The sequence below is a fragment of the Maylandia zebra genome, linkage group LG9 (assembly GCF_041146795.1).
Source record: "Maylandia zebra isolate NMK-2024a linkage group LG9, Mzebra_GT3a, whole genome shotgun sequence".
NCBI lineage: Eukaryota > Metazoa > Chordata > Actinopteri > Cichliformes > Cichlidae > Maylandia > Maylandia zebra.
The window spans coordinates 16,556,373-16,575,283 of record NC_135175.1 but is presented as its reverse complement, the minus strand read 5'-3'; the positions used below and the strand labels follow the sequence as shown (position 1 = coordinate 16,575,283).

General features: G+C 38.9%; 1 protein-coding gene across 3 annotated transcripts in view; it reads right to left on the bottom strand.

Annotated features, from left to right (window-relative positions):
* ctnnd2a (catenin (cadherin-associated protein), delta 2a) overlaps window positions 1–18,911 on the bottom strand; it is a 265,108-nt gene that overhangs the window by 70,449 nt on the left and 175,748 nt on the right. For all 3 annotated transcript variants that reach the window (XM_076888085.1, XM_076888087.1, XM_076888086.1), the window contains exon 13: window positions 8,600–8,732. In XM_076888085.1, coding sequence (XP_076744200.1) covers window positions 8,600–8,732 — 133 coding nt within the window. The remainder of the gene's footprint in view (window positions 1–8,599; window positions 8,733–18,911) is intronic.

The following is an 18,911-nucleotide window of genomic DNA, read 5'->3' as shown; positions in this document are numbered from 1 at the left end:
AATAACCAATGATAATAAAGATGCACATAAGAAGAGAGAAAGCGAGAGTGAGGGTGACACAAGAAAGAGAAAGCATGAGAAATGGAGGGCAAAGAGGATGTGGGTGTTTCATGACACAGCAGGAGTTTATCGAGCAAAATGACTTTGCTTATCTATTCAATTAAAATGGATTAAGGAAGGCAGTGAATGGCAAAATAACCTTGCTAGATTGGCCATACAATTTCCTCAACCTGATTTGCTGCCCCTCTTACGCCCTCTAGTCCCCACCTCTGCTCTTCTTCCCCTCCTCCTGTTCCCCTTTTCCTTCCCCATGCTAATTCGTGCACCTCTCCCTGTTTGTGTTTATGTCACACTTAATCTGTTATTCCACTTTGTATTGCCTCTGAGCTACATACAAGGCTTGGCAATACCTCTGTGCCTGCTCCTCATGTAAAGAAGATTAGAAGCGCTGATTGATTTGTCTTTGTCTCACGCTCTTCTGCGGTGGACACGGCTATTGGTAACCCATAGCGACAGTTTTGCCGTGGTAACAGTTAGCAGTGGTGACAGCTGAGATTGTGAGAATCAGAGATGCTGCCAGCATGAAAGCCGGCAGTGGGATACATGGGTGCCACGCACCTGAGACGGTGTCACGTGAAGCTTAACAAGCGTTTATGACTAACCACATATGGAACTTCAGCATTAACCACTAGCTCCAGACAGGGTGCATGTGAGTGTGCAGACAGAGAGGAGATGTGTCACACCTTTTAACCGTTTATGTATTCACACACAGAGGCAAGCATACACACACATACAAGGGGTTGTGTTGTCTTCACTTGACACTTAGCCTAGGGCTAACTGCAATTTAGAGCCTTCCAACCTTTGGTTAATTGAGTTTTTGGCCCAGGGCTAACATTTCCCTCTTGAGAATTTTAAACTGGGCCAAATAAACCATTAACCTATGGCTACCTAATATTGTTCTGAGGCAGGGACACAGCTAATTCTCATAGAGTTATCAGCATAAAAATTCACAGCTGTGAAAATGTACTGTAACAAATATACTGGAGGCTTTGTTGTATGATGAGGTAGCTAACAGAGAAAACAGAGCAAACACTATTCCTCACAGCAGCAATGTATGTGTTATTAATTAGGTTGTTTAAAAATTAGAGTGAATTATAGAGTAAAATGTTTTTAATTAAAGTATGTTGCTGGTACTTTTGCAACACTTACAGTTAGGTTAGAAAATCAAAATGTGATTAAAGCGTCTTTCAGCTTTACTTCAACGGTTTTAATAAAAGTATTCGATTAACTGTATAGGAACTGCAACCATTTTCAAAAGGAATGCACCAGCCAGTTCAACAACATCAACAGGCTTGGAAGTCCACAGATGGCAAATACAGTGGTTGATTGCAGAATTCTTTCCTTGGTTAAGAAAAATCCTTCACAACCTCTAACCAAGTCAAGGATGTTTTCAAAGACTCTCAAAGTCTTTAAAGTTGGCTCAAAAGATGCCTTTATGAATGTTAACAGATAACAACTCGTTATAGTCAGTAACAGAAATGCATTAAACTATGCCAGAAAACATCTAATAGATAATGGCCAAAAAGATGCTCCAAAAGCAACACAAGAGTTTCTTAAGGCAAAGACATGCAGTAGCCTTCAATGATCAGTGCCTGAACTGAACCCACTGAATCTGTACAAGCAGTATTTGAAGGTAGCTGCAGTAAAGGCTTGGCAGTGGCAGAGCATCTCAAAGGAGGAAACACAGCGTTTAGTGATATCCATAGGTTCTTGCTAAATCCCTTGAAGTAAAGCTGAAAGTCTGCACTTTAACTACACGTACATACAGTTTGATTTAAAACCAACTTATTAACCTAAATGTACATAAGGGGGAAAAGCTAAGTGGAAAATACGCTGTGAAGAGGGACAGAAACATATACTACTTCTGCAGCATCATTAAGAATCATTTGCTGCATTTCTCATCTTCCGCATTCATGTCTACTGAACAGATATTTACAGCATTTGTAGAGTTCACGGCCTAAAAATCTAAAGCCTGATTCTTTTGAGGCTGAGAAATGACAAAGAGTCAGGGGTCACATTCGTCCCCCATCAAGCCGCTTGTTGGATAAATGGATATTGATATGGCTGCAACCCAAAATGAATTACTGATGTAACTAAAGCTCAGGTTGAGACTGTGAGCCTGTGTTTTGCATACCCAAAGGAAATCTATTAGCTGCCATGTCAATGGTTCTGTTTTAATTCACTCTGTGGGAAATATACAGCATATAACTGGTTGTAGGTGTGAATTTAGTTATGTGTGTGGATGATGCAGCATTTGTACTGTGTATGTGTCTAAAGATGCTATAAATGATGCTGAAGATGAATTTGGCAAGCTGCCTCTGCAGTCTAGGCTGCAGCCAGACCTCCATCTACCTTATCAAACACAGACACACACGAAACACAGCCTCTCTCTCTCTCTTTCACTTTCTCTATATCTGACTTCTCTTTCCTGCTCGCAGTATTTGTGTAGGAAAAAGAAAAATATCCATGCATATAACTGTAAATTAAAACATGCTCACACTGACACATCTAATCTAAAATGTCCACTCATACCTGTGTTGAAACATTTGTACACAAGCACATATAAATGTCATCGACCAAGAAACAAAACATTGTGTCATCTTATGTACCAGTTCCAAGATATCATAGGGAAATATTTTCTTGTTTTTTTCGCCAATATTTTTCTTCTTTCTTTCTAAAAACTTATTTTTTTCTGGTTTCTGTTTCTATCTTTCCACTTGTATTTGCTGCTACAGAATATGTCTTTAGCAATGAATAGGAACCATACTATGGCTGTATTCAGCTGCTCACTGTGACTGAAAATACGAGAATATAAGCCTCTTAATCCAGAGTCATACCAAATAGCTGCAAAAAGCATTTACTTTCACATACATGTCACTGTATGTCTCAAGAACCAAGTAAATACTACAATGCAGGACTTCCTGTACATTATCTTTCTAAAACAATGCTTCTAAAACTTTATATGTATATAAAGTGAGGCAGGAAATCACAACTTAATGCAATAATATTTCAAATGACAAAAAAAATCACAAGGTTCCTTTTCACTATAGCCAAAAAGAAGAAATCTTAGTGCTGTCGAGTAATGTCTTAAATCACCTGCTACAACAATACAAAATTAAGTAGTTATTATTTTGTTAGAGAAGCTTTTAATTTCCTAAATCCCAGTAGTGATTTTGGAGTGACACACACAGATTAAACAATATAAAATGAATAGACAGTTATAAAAAGCTGTGATTTCAACTTTTTGAATATAATAGCCAGTATAATTTCTGGAAAAAGAAAATCAATACAGAGCTTTGAAGTAAATTAGGGAGCACAAAAAAAAAATGTGACTCGCTAAAACATTCACAGCTCATTGTCCTTTAGTAGTCTGCCAAATTTGAGAAGCAGAAAATAGAATGTATAAACTGTGTCTTTGTTACACAATCTAACCTTCAACATTGAAAACAAACAAAACCGTGACCTTAATTGTTAACGAAATTTATATCCTACTACTCCTGTCAGGATATTCTGGTATCAGATAATCCTACAAACAAACACAAATCCATCCATGTGACATACATGTAATATTGCTAACGTAATTGGGTGAGTTCCTATGAAAATGTGACGTACATGTGAGCTAAAAAAATTTATGACAGGAAATGTGAAGCAAAGGCGAAATACAAAAAAAAGAAGAAAAAAAGACAGGAATTTTCCCCTTGCACTAAAATCCTGGCACTACTCTGCAAATAAACGTTTCTTCTGATTGTTAATTTGAATTCACCGACACATAAAATTACACTTGTAATCATGCAACGCACTCATCCTGATATAGACCTGTCTACTTCCCTGCTGGGTGATTGGAGAAGTCAAAATGAACAAATGATGTGGACAAAAATCCAGGAAGTTAGTAGTGCCATTATGTTTCCTGTGGTTAAAGAGAAGAAGGGACTGTCATGGACAAAACTCCATCAAATGAAACCTCACCTCTCTTTTGAAATACAGGCACAGACCGGGTCATAAAAAAAGCCCATGTGTGTAACTGGATTGAAGTAATGCTAATCAACGTGCGCCCCTGCTGGTCTTTGTCTTTGCTTCAAAGCGTTAATAACACATTTTTCTTTTTGTCTGCTGATAAGCAGGAGAGAATACAATTGACAATTTAATGCCACTTCATGTGTTTGGAAGCCTTTGTAATAAAGCAAAGATAGTCATACAGACATTTTAAACTCTCGCTTGTTTAAAATGAAAGAAAAAAGTCACTTTCTTACAACTCTGAAGATGAGAAAAGATACATAACTGACAACAAAAGAAAATGTTATTAAACATCCAAGCTAATCATAATGATACTAATAGTAATTATGAAGCAGTGACAGTTATGATCATTTATTTTATATTTACCTTTGATTGAAATGAATTGATTTATCATGAAAATTAGTTTTTATAATATTATGAGATGAAAGGAAAAAAAATATGAGTTATGAAAACCTGGAGGAAGTAAGAATTTTCCTCTGTTTCTATGTAAAACATTATGTAACCAATATGAGTTGAGCTAAAAGTTGTCCATAGTTACCCGACCATACCATAGTATGCTGCTAATATGGATGTTGAAAATACTGCTCTGGAGGTTCAGCAGCAAAACATCTCGTAACAACAACAACAAAATTCCCAATTAGTTTGTATTTAAAGCATTTTTAAAGCTCACAGAGCTTCTTTGACAAGGACGACTGTTGTTCTGGTTAAAGCCACTGAACTCTAAAAGGTAATTTTAGCTGGCAGAGGACCGCTTTCTGCCTCATGAGTTTATTTTGTGTGTGTGACTGGTATTTTAACACGTTATTTTTGAATCAGACTAATATGTTAAACACCAGAGGCACCCAGCAAATCCCAGTTTCTCCAAGGTAAACTTTGTGTCTGTGTGTGTGTTTGTAAGTGGAGTCTGGTAGGTTGAATGCAACAAACGTAATGGCTCTGGTAAAATATCAAATAATGGCTGTATGGTGATGCGGAAAAAAACCTTGAACTAACCAAACTAATACTTTTATGTTCTCCTGAACTAAAAACTTGATGAAATACTAATACAATCTTGCTATTCTTTAAAGGCACTAATGTAATCAGCTCTGGAAAAAATGTAATGCTAAAAGCTAACTATGAACTTAGAAACTTTAAGACTTAACCGTTTGCTTCTCTCTGACTCTCTACGCTCGTCTTATATTTTATTACAACCGAATTCACTATAAACAAACATCTTTAACTCCAAACAGTCTGTGCATGTACATATTGTCATGTCCCTGTTGTCAGACAACAGAACATACAGGGGAAAAAAATTAACATACTCAACATATTTACCAAGCAGTTACTCTGAACTGAAATCTCGATTCCTGCAATTTCAGTGTTATCTGACAAAATTTGCATTCACATAAGTTACAAACAAAAACTGTACTGAGATTTTGGCTGTACTTAAGTAATTAACAGAGTCTCATTCAGGTCTGTATCAATATGGGTGTAGTTTACTGAAATCAAGCTCAAACCCAGAGGTACAAAGGTATGGTTTAAAAAACGATTTGGATCGAAACTTGAAATACACATAATGGCAACACACATTACAAGTAGCATGTCTTAAAGTGGTCAAATGTTAGAAAAAGCGGACCTTTAAAGGACAGCTGACCAAAAAAACCCCAAACAAACTAATATAGTGATTTTACGTGTTGTGGATCATGAGAGGGTGATGAAGAGTAGGGGCAGTGCATCACCTCTTGATAGTGACTTATGCAATTCCCTTGGACTTGGTCTCCAGTGGTCTCCCACAGTCCCAGTTCCTGACTAACATTATTAGTGTGCTATTAGCTTTGTACGGTGCCAAACATTCCAGTCTCTATGTGTGTGGCATTGAGCTGTAGTCTTTCTTGTAGTCAAAGCTGAGGCTGGTCTATCTGGTCTTACAGTCCTAGTGTAGTGCTGTGTTATCCAGGAGCTGGTGCTTTGGTGTAATTTACAATGCCCTACTACGCCCTAGGCTGTGCTCATGTATTAACTCATGTGCCTCATGTGATTCGTGTGTGTTGCTATAATTCCAGTCCAGATGAGTACCTGCTGTTAGTAGTCCCACTACTTCAATTTGTACTGCCACGCGTTTATGGAGTGGTGTTCTTCTTTTTCATCCACCAGGTGTAGATCGTGCTAAGTCCTGGTGCCGTCCAGCTCTTCATTCCTCCAACAACAACTCATTGAGGAACGTCTGCCTTTGTGATGCTGACTGGCTCTTGCTCTAGGTGCTGGTGTTATGTGCACCTTTTTCTCCCAGATATTCTTCTGGGAGAACATCTTCAGCTCTGGTAGGTCTGTCCTAGTTGTTATCCTAGTCTTTCCTATTATTCTCTTGCAACTAAGAGTACATCCTGGTAGCATCCTTGAAAAAGGCCACTCATATTTTTCCTCCTGCGTCTCTGGTGGTATCTCTTCAGCCAGAGCTGTAACATTCGTTTGGCAGTTTCCAGAGCCTCATCTTATACTTTTCTCATGATGCCTTTCTACACTTCACTTAACCAACTAATATCCTTTGAGCTTTTCTGATTTTAAATTCCAGCCTTCTTCTCCACAAAGAGCTTTCTCTACACGCATTCTTGATCATATACCCAAGTCCTTCTAGGATTACTGAGGCAGGGGTATCTAATAGCTCTGTGATACGAGTAGTGTGGATGGTGAGCAGAGCAGTGGTCACATCTGCAATAATCTCCTCTGATAGGACTTTGTCAGTGAACTGGGGGAGTTGTGCCCTTGGTTTGGTGGCTAACTTGAGTCTGGCCACAATCAGTAGTTTCCTCTGTTACTGCAGGTATTATCAGGTTCAGTTACACTGCTCTCTTCTATCAGAGTTGGCTTATTATGTTCATACAGCTCACTATTCTTCCCATTGTACTGTAGACTCTGGATCTCCAGCTTTAATGGTAGCTAGCTGTCCTCTACTGATGTTATAACATTGAGCTACCAGGTGTTTCTTGATCAGTGTGGATGCCGGTCATCTACTCATCCATAGTCCTGCATGATATCATATTATATCTATCTATATCTCTGTCTTTCTATCTATATCTATATGTGTGTGCGTGTGTACATGCGTGTGTGTTTGTGTGTGTGTGTGCATGTGTGTATGTGTACAAAAACACTACACTATTTGGCTTCAATATAGCAAATGGATCTTTAACCAAATTAATGTCCCATATCTGGCTTAGTGATCGTCAATCAACTTTGTTTTTCATTAAAGACTATTTAAGAAATACAGCTTAAGGCACATCTCACTGTGTTTCTTATTGCATCATATTTCACACACTGCATTGCTGTCATGTGCATTGTGCACATGTGGAAAAGTGGAAATGTATCTCGTGTTTGCAGAGAATATAAGTGTGTTTTTGTTTGATGTGATCCAAAGTACAGGCTGAATTCTCTTTTTGTGTAAACAGTGTTTAGCCACGCCTGGGACCCAAAGCATGACAATGAAACAGACTTGATGAAGCCAGGCCAAAGATTTCGCTGTCAACGCAATGTTTTTTCACCATTGTTGGACACCTCTATTCAGGCATAATTGGATCCATTATAAAAGACACGAGCACTTAGGTTTCTTTCAGAGCTGCATGGGTGAGGGGAAGGGAGAGGAATCAAGTGTGATGTTTTTGTATGGAAGTGTGATTGCATTTCTGTATCCCTGCGTGTGTCTTTGTGTGGGTGGGTAAGTGGGTCGATGTGAATGAAAATTAGCCGCGTGCATGTTTACATGTTTAATTGCCTTTGATTTGCAGAAGGTTAATATTAATTTTTCTGTTTTGTATTGTGTTATGTCTATTTGCATATGTGCACACATTGTGCTGACACACATCACTTTACATCTGTGCATGAATGAGCATTACAGTTATATGGGATCACTTTTCATTAGGCTGCAGTTGCAGCTATTGACTGCTTCCACTGAAATTAATTTCATATAGAAAAAAAATGTCAATGTTCTCAACCGCGTGTACTTGTAAATTGATTCAGAGGTACTGTAGACTGTGGAGGGGTGTGTGAATTTGTGTCTGTTGAAGGAAGAGATGCAGATTTGAATGCATCTGCATGTGCCAATGCCACTGTTTTAGATTGCCACTAGCTTTATTAAAGGGTTTATTAGAGTGTTTCAAAGGGGCTTCACCGCAAAATTAGTTTTGAGAGGCAAACCTGCTGCTTCGGGACTAATTGAGCTTCATTACCTCAATAAATACAAGTCAGTAGAATGCACATCTTAAGAATGGTGATTGTGGCAAGCTTTATCAAGCAGAACATCAGTGTGAAACTGGTTAGCTATTGCATTATTTCTCAAAAGCATTCCTCTGAATAGGTTTGACAGCATCTTCTAGTCACAAATTATTCACCTGTTTTTTCAAACACATATTTTGATGGCTTTCATTATAAAAGTTACAATCATTCCCTTCTTTGCAACACTGATTTTAATCAAATTCTCACATGATACTAAACCTGCGCAACACACTGATAGACACAGACAAGGACATACATGTACGCACACGTATACACAAACCTCAGCTTTGATTTTGTTGTCTCCAAAACAGAGATGCTGTAGGTAGGCTGCAGCATTGGACTGCACCGATGGGAACTGGTGCTGTAACATCTGGATCACCTCTGGCAACTCTGGATCTCTCCACCCAAACTCTCTGCAGAATGACATACAGAGACACTTTTATTCCTTCAGCAGGTTAACAAAGTTTCTCACTGAAATGAAAATATTACCTAAAAGTAGTTCAATAAAATCAGAGACTTTTTTTCAGCCACAGATATTCAACCATGCATGTCAACGTTAATGCGGGATATAAAGAGAAAGTCAGATGGATCCAAAGGCAGAGCATGAATGAAAGAGAGATTTAAATGTCAAAATCCACTCTGCTCTGTTTTCAGTACAAGAAAACTCACTTCTAATGGGAGAAGGCTTTAGAAACTAAGCAACACAGTGGAACAAAAATGACACAGATCACCTGCTGAATGCCTAATTTGCTGAAATATCGTCATTTTCATCCAACACAAGTGCAGGAAATGAGAGAAAGTAAAGATAAGGCCACAAAGCTAAGCACGTGGCAATCATGAAAACTTTAATAAATGGATCAAAATCAACCACAAATGGTATTAGCATTTTAGCGTAATAAAAGACAAGCTGGATTTCCTTAGAATAACAGTAAATCTTTGAAACCTTTTGAGTTATTTCAGATGGATGATTTGGAGCATTGTCATAGCAACCATGTGTGACAATTTTTTGAGAGGTAACCAGCAAATGTGAAGATGCTAGGGATTATCATTTTGAAGGTCAAGCTGAAGGGCAACAGCTTATTTGTACATTTGTATGGATGCGACAAAATACGAGTTAATACAAATAAAGAGGATTTCGGCAGAAGCATGAAGCGATGCATGCAGAGAAATTTTTAGAAAGCTTATAAAAGGAATCAAAAAGTGTTGCTAACTGCACAGGACAGCATTTCTGCTGCCTGCTTGCTGTCTGCAGTTTCAGTTATTTCCTATACTTTCCACCACTGGAAGTTTATACTCTCATGAACACACTAGACAAAGTGAAATAAATGTTTTGTCCCTCGGTAATACACAGGAAATGGTCTCCTTTATTGTATTGTATTGATAATTGTTTTGCTATGGCCCCCCCAAATGAGGAAATTATGAGTGTGCGTGAAAGTGTGGGCGACTGGATATGTCTACACTCGTGCACGAGCATGTGCCGCCTCAATCCACCGTAATGTTTTCTCCAATAATCACTTTGTAAACTGTTTCTCTGTTGCTTCTTTCTCTCTGTGCTTTCAGAAAACTGCCAACTCTCAATGCGATCTGACGAAAACCTATGTTGAAATTTTGCGGCTCCCATCGATCATGATGTTTGAGGATTGATTTTGTTGTTTCTGGCTTCATGCTTACTGTTCTGTGGCAAACTGTGTGTCACCGTAATCCCCATCAAGCTATCGTGCAAACTGCTGATTTATTGTGCCTCCTAGCTCAGCCGACCCAAACATGAAAATGTGGTAAATATGGGACAATTGACCTGCCTGGGGAGTTAAACCTGATAGGGTAGAAGATTGTGTGTGCATCCATAGTTTTTGCTGCAGAAAATGAAGCCTCGACACAGCGCTCATCTCTGTCGGATCAAGTGAATGCACTCTATGAAACATCTGTGGAAAGCAGAGCATTCACAGGGAGTAAACATGGCTCTCAAAGATAAAGCAAGCTCCAGCATGGACGGCTGTTTATCTGCCGAATGATAAGTGTTCATTCAGCTGGAAAGCAGGACTGAAGGAGGGAGGTAGAGGACAGATAGAGAGAAGGAGGAAGAGGGAGGGATTCCCAAGGCATTTAGGGGATTTAGGAGGAGAGACCCCCAAACAACGTTCCTTAAATCACACAGTGAGATACCATCAGGGCAGTTTGTTTATGTGTGTAAGGGTGTGTGGCAAGATTAAGATAGCATCATGATGTGTGTTTATGAGGCCCTTGTTGCTTCCATGTCTGTTTGTGTGCATGAGTGTAATGGCAGGTGCATATATATTCTTTTGTGTCTATACTTCTGTGTACTGACGCCATATATATGTATCTGACTATATGCTATGTCACTGTATGTGTATGAGAGTGTGTGTCATCCATCCCCCTACAGCCTCCCAGTTCTGTCAGTGTAGTTAATAGAAAGCAGAGTGATCTGCTGATAAGATAAGCATCATGGCTCGACCATTAATTAAAAACCCCTGGTAGGGAGAGACAGTGAGAGGAACAGAGCAGAAGGGAGAAGGATAGAGAAGCGAAACCGCGAGGGAGGATAAGGAGTGAAAGTTAGGGGGGGAAACACTGAGCATTTGGGGGCAACTTTGAGTACAACAAGCGAGAGGAAGCTGACAGGAAAGGAAAAATAGGAAAAAAGAAAAAAGATGGAGAAAGAGGAAAACAACAGATGAGATGCCAGTCATGTCAACACAGGTGCTAATGAGAGCCATAGCCCTGGTAGATGCACCACAAGGCAATGTGCCAATGATGTGAAACAGCAGGATGGAAACAGCAGCCTGGAAAAGTAAAAACGGATCAAAGACGCGGTACCAACATAACTGCAAAAGCCACATTAAATACCCACACAGCTTTTAAGGAATCTGCACCACGATATGTTGCCACTTATGTGCCATATTCTTTATGTTACATTTTTATTATTTTTTTGCTTTGTGTGGTAATAAATGCCACACAGAACAATTTGTGGACTTTGCTCTTTTATACCCAGGCTGTGTGTTTTTGATATGACACACCAGTGGGTAGGGGAATAAATTAGGTGTCACTGCTGCAGCACAGAGTTTCATGTTCCTGGTTAGAGAGGTTACTTTGCCATTTCTTGAGGCATGCGGGGGTGTGTTGCAGTGAAATATTTTCAATGGAATCACTAGGTATGGCAGGAGAGCAGTATGACATGACTGTGAAAAAGGCAGGTGGCAAGGGAAGGAAGGGCGGAGGCAGAGACAGAGTGATATAACTGGGACAAAGGAAAAGACTGCTGTGTGATGGTAGGGCTTTGATGCACACACACATACACGAACATGCACACACACACACACGCACATACATTTGAGGGAGGCAAAGTGTGATAGAAGAGTACAACACATGAAAATACAAGGACTATCAAAGGATTTCTTTCTTTTTTTTAAACCTCTCTTCATCTCTCTCTCTTTTCATGTCTAGGTCTCATGAGACAGTTGAACTTCAGTCTGAAATCCCATCATGGCCATTGATAGACAGTATTCACACACACACACACACACACACACACACACACACACACACACACACACACACACACACACACACACACACACACACACACACACACACACTATAACACAATATGCTTGACAATGTTGAATTTCACACTGATTGGCTGATGCTATATGAGGGGAAATAAATGAGTTGGAGAAGTTAAGTAATGCAAAGAGATCCACAAATTGACGGTTGCAATATTGAAACACATTCAGAGCCTGACACCTGTTTTCAAAAGTGTTGCAAATTCAACCAGGACTAAAATGTTTATGGTTTAAGATCAACAAGCTGTCACATCATGTCACTTTCATTTATTACCACTTCTATCCCATTTGAGGGCGTTTACAGCACACTGTCGTGGTGTTGTAGTTAATCTTATTCATCTGTCTGCACAACCTAATATGATGCATGATGTTTTACACAATTTTGAAATGATTTGGGTCTCCTAGTCCAGATCACATCCATCAGCGGTGCCCACAGTGCATCTAGAGTGACAGCTCCACACAGGAAGTCTGTCCCTCTGGCCTTAATCTGATTGGACAAGCCCTGTCATGTCTGTTAACTGATTCGAGGGTCAGGAATGGACAAACTGGCAGTGTGCATACTAAAGCAGATGCTAATTAGGACCTGAACATCAATCTTCATCACTGTGTTAAGACAGAGGGAGGGCAGAGGGAAGGGGTAGTGTAGGAGAGAGAAGAGAGAAAAAGCAGTTACTATGAAGGACCTGAATAAGGTTGGCTATTGGTTTGGGGAGCAAATGATATTCTCTTCAACACTGAAGATCAAATTATTTAGCATTTTAGTAGACCAGACTATCTTCTTCCTGTCTTTTTCATTTTAATATTTTCCTGTTGACTGCCAATGGCTGTCAAAAGCCTAAAAGAGTGGTAAAAAATGTAGATACTTAAGTGTGAGTAAGTATTATTTTCCCCAGAACTGAACTAAGAGAGGTGTTATTTTATGCATTTTGCATCAATCTGTGTGGGTAAAAAAAGTGCTCCTCAGCACAGAGTGTACTACCCAAGGTAAATAAAAAAGAAAAAGAAAAAAAGACTTCAGCAGTTCGATAGACAAACAGATGCCCGAATAAGCTGCATGTGAGAGATGCACAAACAGTGGCTCTTAGTTCAATGGCAGCTCCTTTAATTAAGTGCAACTTAATTAAGATGCTATCCAGAGAAAATAGCCAGCACTGCTGATGTGAACGCTGCAAAGTTACATTTATGTTTCTCTTTTGGCCACGGAGGAAGATTCACCTCATGTGCAAAAGGTGGTACTGATAAACAGGGACAATAATTTATGGTGTATGTATTGTAAACATATTTATATCAACATAATGTTTACCTCAGTAGGTTAAATCATCATGGTCAAGTTATATAATATTACAAGATACTTGCATCAGCTTATTTAGATCTAGTTAAGATGACTGAACTAAAATGTGTCAGCCAAACAAAAAATCAAGTTGTCCAGATTACATTTACTGACCAGGTTTTGTTTTACTACAGTGTGGACTTCAGACGCTCTCCCAGGGTGCTCAGACGGCACGCAGTCAGGTTCATGCCCTACTTCATGTTCTAAGTCAGTTTTCTGTTTGTTTGTTTAACATTAACGAGTTAATTGAATGTGAACAAACCTCAAGTGTCACTTTTTGTTCTGACATTTTTTGTTCCTTATTCCCAGCAGCATGCAGCATGATCGGTGATTGCCACGCACCTGTGCTGACTCTTGGGCTGAGCATATGGCCCGATTCGTAATGAGTGTGACTTTACGTAGAGTCACCCTGGAAACGTCCCTATATCGAGAGGTAAGCTAGAAATACGTGGGAAAGTTTCGGGATGCCCTTGTCCTCGTCCAACAGAAACAGGAACTTTCAAACAGCATACGTTGTGCTTTATCCCGCTATCAGATGCCCATATTAGGATCATTAGGATGCACCTATTCCCCTTCAGTTTAAATGAGGAATCAATATATATTACATCCCTGAAATGCTCCAACTCATAATTGATTTCTTCTTTGTTGTTCATTATTATTAGAATACACGACAACCGAAATTGAAAAAAGAAACAACATATGAATCACATGTCATGTACAAACATGTGCAAAGTAACATACAATCGTACAAAATTTCCACAAAAGTAATTCTGTCTCGATTGAGACAGCCCTGAGGTAATCACATGAAACTCATATCTGTAAGTGTGTGGATTTTCTAGTTAGCCAATAAAAATCAATAAAAAAACATACTGTAAAAGACCACGTGGCCTTAGGAGCAGTTGACATGGACCTTTTAAAACCACAGCACTTTCTACAGAATCAGAACGTTTGTGTTCTCCCCTGGCCTTTAATGGCTCTAGGCAATATAATGTGTTTTGCCCACATTCTTCTCGCCTGCTAAAAAATTCTCTGTGTAGACCTGGAAGAACCAAACAAAAGCCACAGCTCCAGCAAATGGGATCAATGAAAGGTGGGGGAAGAGAAAGGTTGAAGCCCATAACAGCTGAGCTGACAAATGAATGGATAGAGATAGATGGACTGAGCCTAAAATGAAGCCAATGCAGAAATAAACAGAAGCAAAAAAATCTGCCGTGAGTCAGCTACAATAAAAACACCTTATAGTGTGTCACCATCCCCCTACTTCTTGCCTTCTGCTCCGCGGTTACTGATGGGCAAATGGAAATGGCTCTCGTAATCACATTTCACCTCTATTCATGAAAACAGAAAAGTGAGCCATTAATTCCATACAAAGACAGGAAGAAATGGAGATAGGAGCACAAAATAGGAGACCATGAATACGAGCAGGAAAATCCAATGCAGATAATAATAAGTATGGACATAAGAATGAAAAGATTACTACTTTTCTCCAGCTCATCTCTACAGTTGGAGCTACGTGTGGTTTTTCTCGAGCTCCTTTCCTTCCCTTTGTCTCCACATACCGCCACACCTGTGTATCGCTCTCCTTCTCTCTGTCTGGAGGTTTTTTTCCTTTCTTTGTTTCATGCAGCAACCATCAGATGACAAGAAAAATCAATATGCTTTCTCTATGGCATCTTCCAGCTGGGAGTCTGGGGCTCAGGAGGTTGAATAGGACCGAGCAAAGAATTAAGTAAGAAGAATGAGCATTGCTGAGTGAGACCAGCTCACCTTGCATGGAACAGAGAAACAAATAATGATGGGAAAACAGCTAGTGATGAATGTATAGTTTGAAACTAACAAATCACAAATATAACTTTATTTTGTAAGTTTTTTATGAAACTAAAATAGCAAAAATTAAGATTAAGAGTCTGTAGAGACTAAGTAATGTTACAGTAATTAATTAAAGTATGGTGAACAGCAAGATTGTCATCAAAATCCTTAACGATTTTCGGGTGCGCTTCATCTATACTTCATATAAAAGAACTGTATCCAAGGAGCATTCAGATACAGTAAGAACGATGGTGTTAATGCTGGTTATTTTCTTTGTTCTTTCAGTGTATCGCTGTCCAATAAATGTTTCTGCTGCATGGTTAAATAAGTCGTTTTTTTTAGAGCAGATTACAAGAGTGTTTTTACACTTTGCTCTCTTTTTGTAATTTGATCTGGATAAGTATGGCCACTTGAAAATTAAAATGTAGAAAATGTCAACTGGGAGAGACTGTGTGCTTGCAGATATGTGTTTGTGAAGTTTGCATGGGTGAGGTTGTTGAAGGGGAACATTAGTGTGCAGGGCCACAGAGCGATTTGCCAGGGTAAGGAAAACACAAACGCCAGCACAAGTCCTTGCAATTAGCTGAACACACAGAATCGGAGGCATAATCGAATAGGGCATTAGGCTGACAGACAGGTGTTCATTTATTTACACGCCCAGAAAAGGGCGTGCACTCATGCACGTGCACAGCGTATTATACACACACTGTAAGTGAACAAAGGAGAGCGTTCACACGCACGCAAACATCAATGCACGCAAGACATAACCACACAAGTGTGCACACTTGCAGATAGCACATGCATGATTGTGTGTCTTTGAATACACAAATACGCTTCCTCATAACTACAAAGAGGAAAAAATACACACATGTTCACACGGCCATTATCCCGCATTTGCTGATCGGTAATTTTCAGCCCGGTGGTACTATTCCCCCGTTGCAGGGTGCAATTACTGGATGTTTACACAGCCAAACAATAGACCAGTGAAACATACTCTCAGTCAAACATTCATTAAATGGGCCAGTAGGTGCTGAGGTGACCTAGACCATTACACTGTATCGCACCACGCTCATTAAGATTGAGCTGTGTATTGTACTGTATCCGAACCAGGAGTCAGCCTTAATCTGATACCCTCATGACACTTTTCCAATTGGATAACGATATTGTTGTACTGTGATATACAATCTAACAACAGACTGTATGTAAAAGATGGAAGTCGATTAGAACAAACGAAGCATGTTAAATCTGTTTTTTTCTAATGGTCAGCAGAGTATGCCTGCTTTGGTTATGAGCAAACAAACAAAAACAAGTCACTGGTCTCAGTTGATATTTAAAGTCTTATTTAGCAAAATCTGGTGTTTTTTTTAAATTATGCTTCTAATTACAGTCAAAGGGGACATAAAGCAGGGTATGTTTACAGTAAGGTCATGTAAACAATTATGAGGTTTACCTTATAACCGGTAAGCTACGATTTGTTATATTGTTATTATTTCCCTATTATTATTGTTATTATTTATATTTATTATTCCACCATCAGATTCACACATTTCACTCATCGCAAATTGTTTCAAAAAGCTAGTATGGTGCCAGTCAACATGGTGATACAAGAGTGACTACATTCATCATTAATAAACAGTATATTATTGTAACATAGTGCTATGTTAAGTGTATCTGTGTGTGTGTGTTTACATAAATAAATGTATGAAAAATGATCACTGATTTTTACTTTTAGCGGGGGGGTTTTTCATCCAATGGCTGATTTGCAATATCATTCTTCACCATTTGTACTAATTTACCAAGCTCTACAGAAAAATTATCTATTCACTTCCACCTCTTCAAAGGTCAGTGTACTGCTCTGAACATCATCATTAAACCCCATTAAAGCTGATTAAAGTTTCTGTGTGATTAGTTTGAGTACCCCGATTTAAGGTGAGTAAACCGAGCCTTCTTTAGACTGTGTTGTTGTTTTTCTTTTTCTCTGTTTTTTTTACAGCTTGATGAAAGGGTTGATATCAGTGACCAACTGTCAACAGACTGCACTGCAATTATGTCTGATAACACTGAGAACTGCCACTCCAGCTTCTGCCATGATACAACCAAAAGTGAACAAAATTGACCAATCAAATCCCCATCCACAATACTCAGAGATTCAAAGTGTAGGCACAGGATTAAGCTGGTGGACGAACAAGAGTCTGCTGGAAAAATTGCCTCCTGATTTGCAATCATGCTCTTGCCACTGAATAACAAACAGGATGGGTGGACTATTTTTTTTTTGCCATGATGCTAATGAGGATGCTCGTCCGTGCAGATGTGTGAGTGTGTGTCCATGTCCAACAAATGTACCTTCATACCTTATCGCTAATGAAGGTGTCACAGTGTCAGTTCATATGTCTATGTGTGTTAACCAGCCACAAATTATCCAATATTATTTTGCCATGTAGCTATCACAATAAGGTCAAACAAAATATTAACATTTAAATGTGTGTTGATTTACTTGTGAAACTATCTTTGTCATGTGTGTAAGACATAAAAATGTTGTTTGCACAGTCACATTAATGGGCTGACAGTATGTAAATCATTACATTTTAAGGTGAGGGCATTTCAAAGTCAGTTTAAGGTTACATTCACAGTAGGGTGAGGTCAGTCAGGTACTAGGTATTGTTACAGTTACTCTAAGTCTTCAGGATATGAATGTGATTCAATGCAATGCCCTCTAAAGTCATGATACACAACTGTGCTCTGTGAAAGCGTGTGTGAGAGAGAAAAAGGTGGGTGTGTAAATCCATTCTTCCACTACCAGATTCACATTACACAACCAGACACTTACTGTAGAGGTCAGAGACCTGCCCTGACATTAAACAAGTGAGATGACTTGGCAGATCCACTCAGATGTACACACACGCATGCACACACACATGCACGCACACAAACAAATTCTTCTGTCTGTAATTTCCCCCTGCACTCTCTCTAAGTTACAGAAACACACAAGCATGTGCATCCTTCAAACACACTCTACATTTACTTCAGTACTCAAACATCTTATGTTTCTTTCTCTTATCACTCTGTTTTTGAATACACTCTCTGCTATCATAGGGAGGGTTGGTTGTGATGGGGAAGTTAAACCTGAACTAAAAGCCTAGAGAATGATAAAATATAAATTGGAAATTTGAAGCGCTGCAGTGGCTTCAGACTTCTATCTATATCGGAAGTGTTTGTGCACAATTTTGAGTTACACACAATCATTATAGTCACATGCAAAAACTATGCTGAAAGCTGGGTTGGAAAATGGGAAACAGGCGCAGAGCTTTATTGAAACAAATGCAAACTTGCATGGAAATTGATAAGAAAAAAAACAAAAACAAAGCTTGTACAACTTTAACAAGCTTGAAAGTCTTATTTGGTATAACTGCCTTTATTATTCAGTATAGTCTGAACTATTTGTCTGCCAGATTTCTTATTTTCTTTTAAGTAGTCTTCAGGAATAGTTGTTTAGACTTCTTGAAGGACATCGCACGGCTTTGGAGCTTTTGTTCATCCGAAAATATTCAGATATGAGGACTAGCCTTAAAATAAGTGAAAAAGCAGCCAATGTTCAAAGAAAAACTATTGATCAGGACTATTTAAAAAAATCATTTGATGAGAAATATAAAGAAGTGAAATTTTATTTTATTTTAGCTCTTATCCCAGCATTACTGGTTAATTCTTTACTTGTCCTACAGTTCACCCTAAGGTGACTAAATCCTCCTTGGGCACTGTATAAGTTTGGGTGTTTGCATGTTAATATTTCAGTGCTGTTTTGTGTGCAACCCGTTTGTGTTTGTGTGAGAGGGAAAGAGTGTAATCAGCAGAGAAAAACTAATAAACCAGTGATT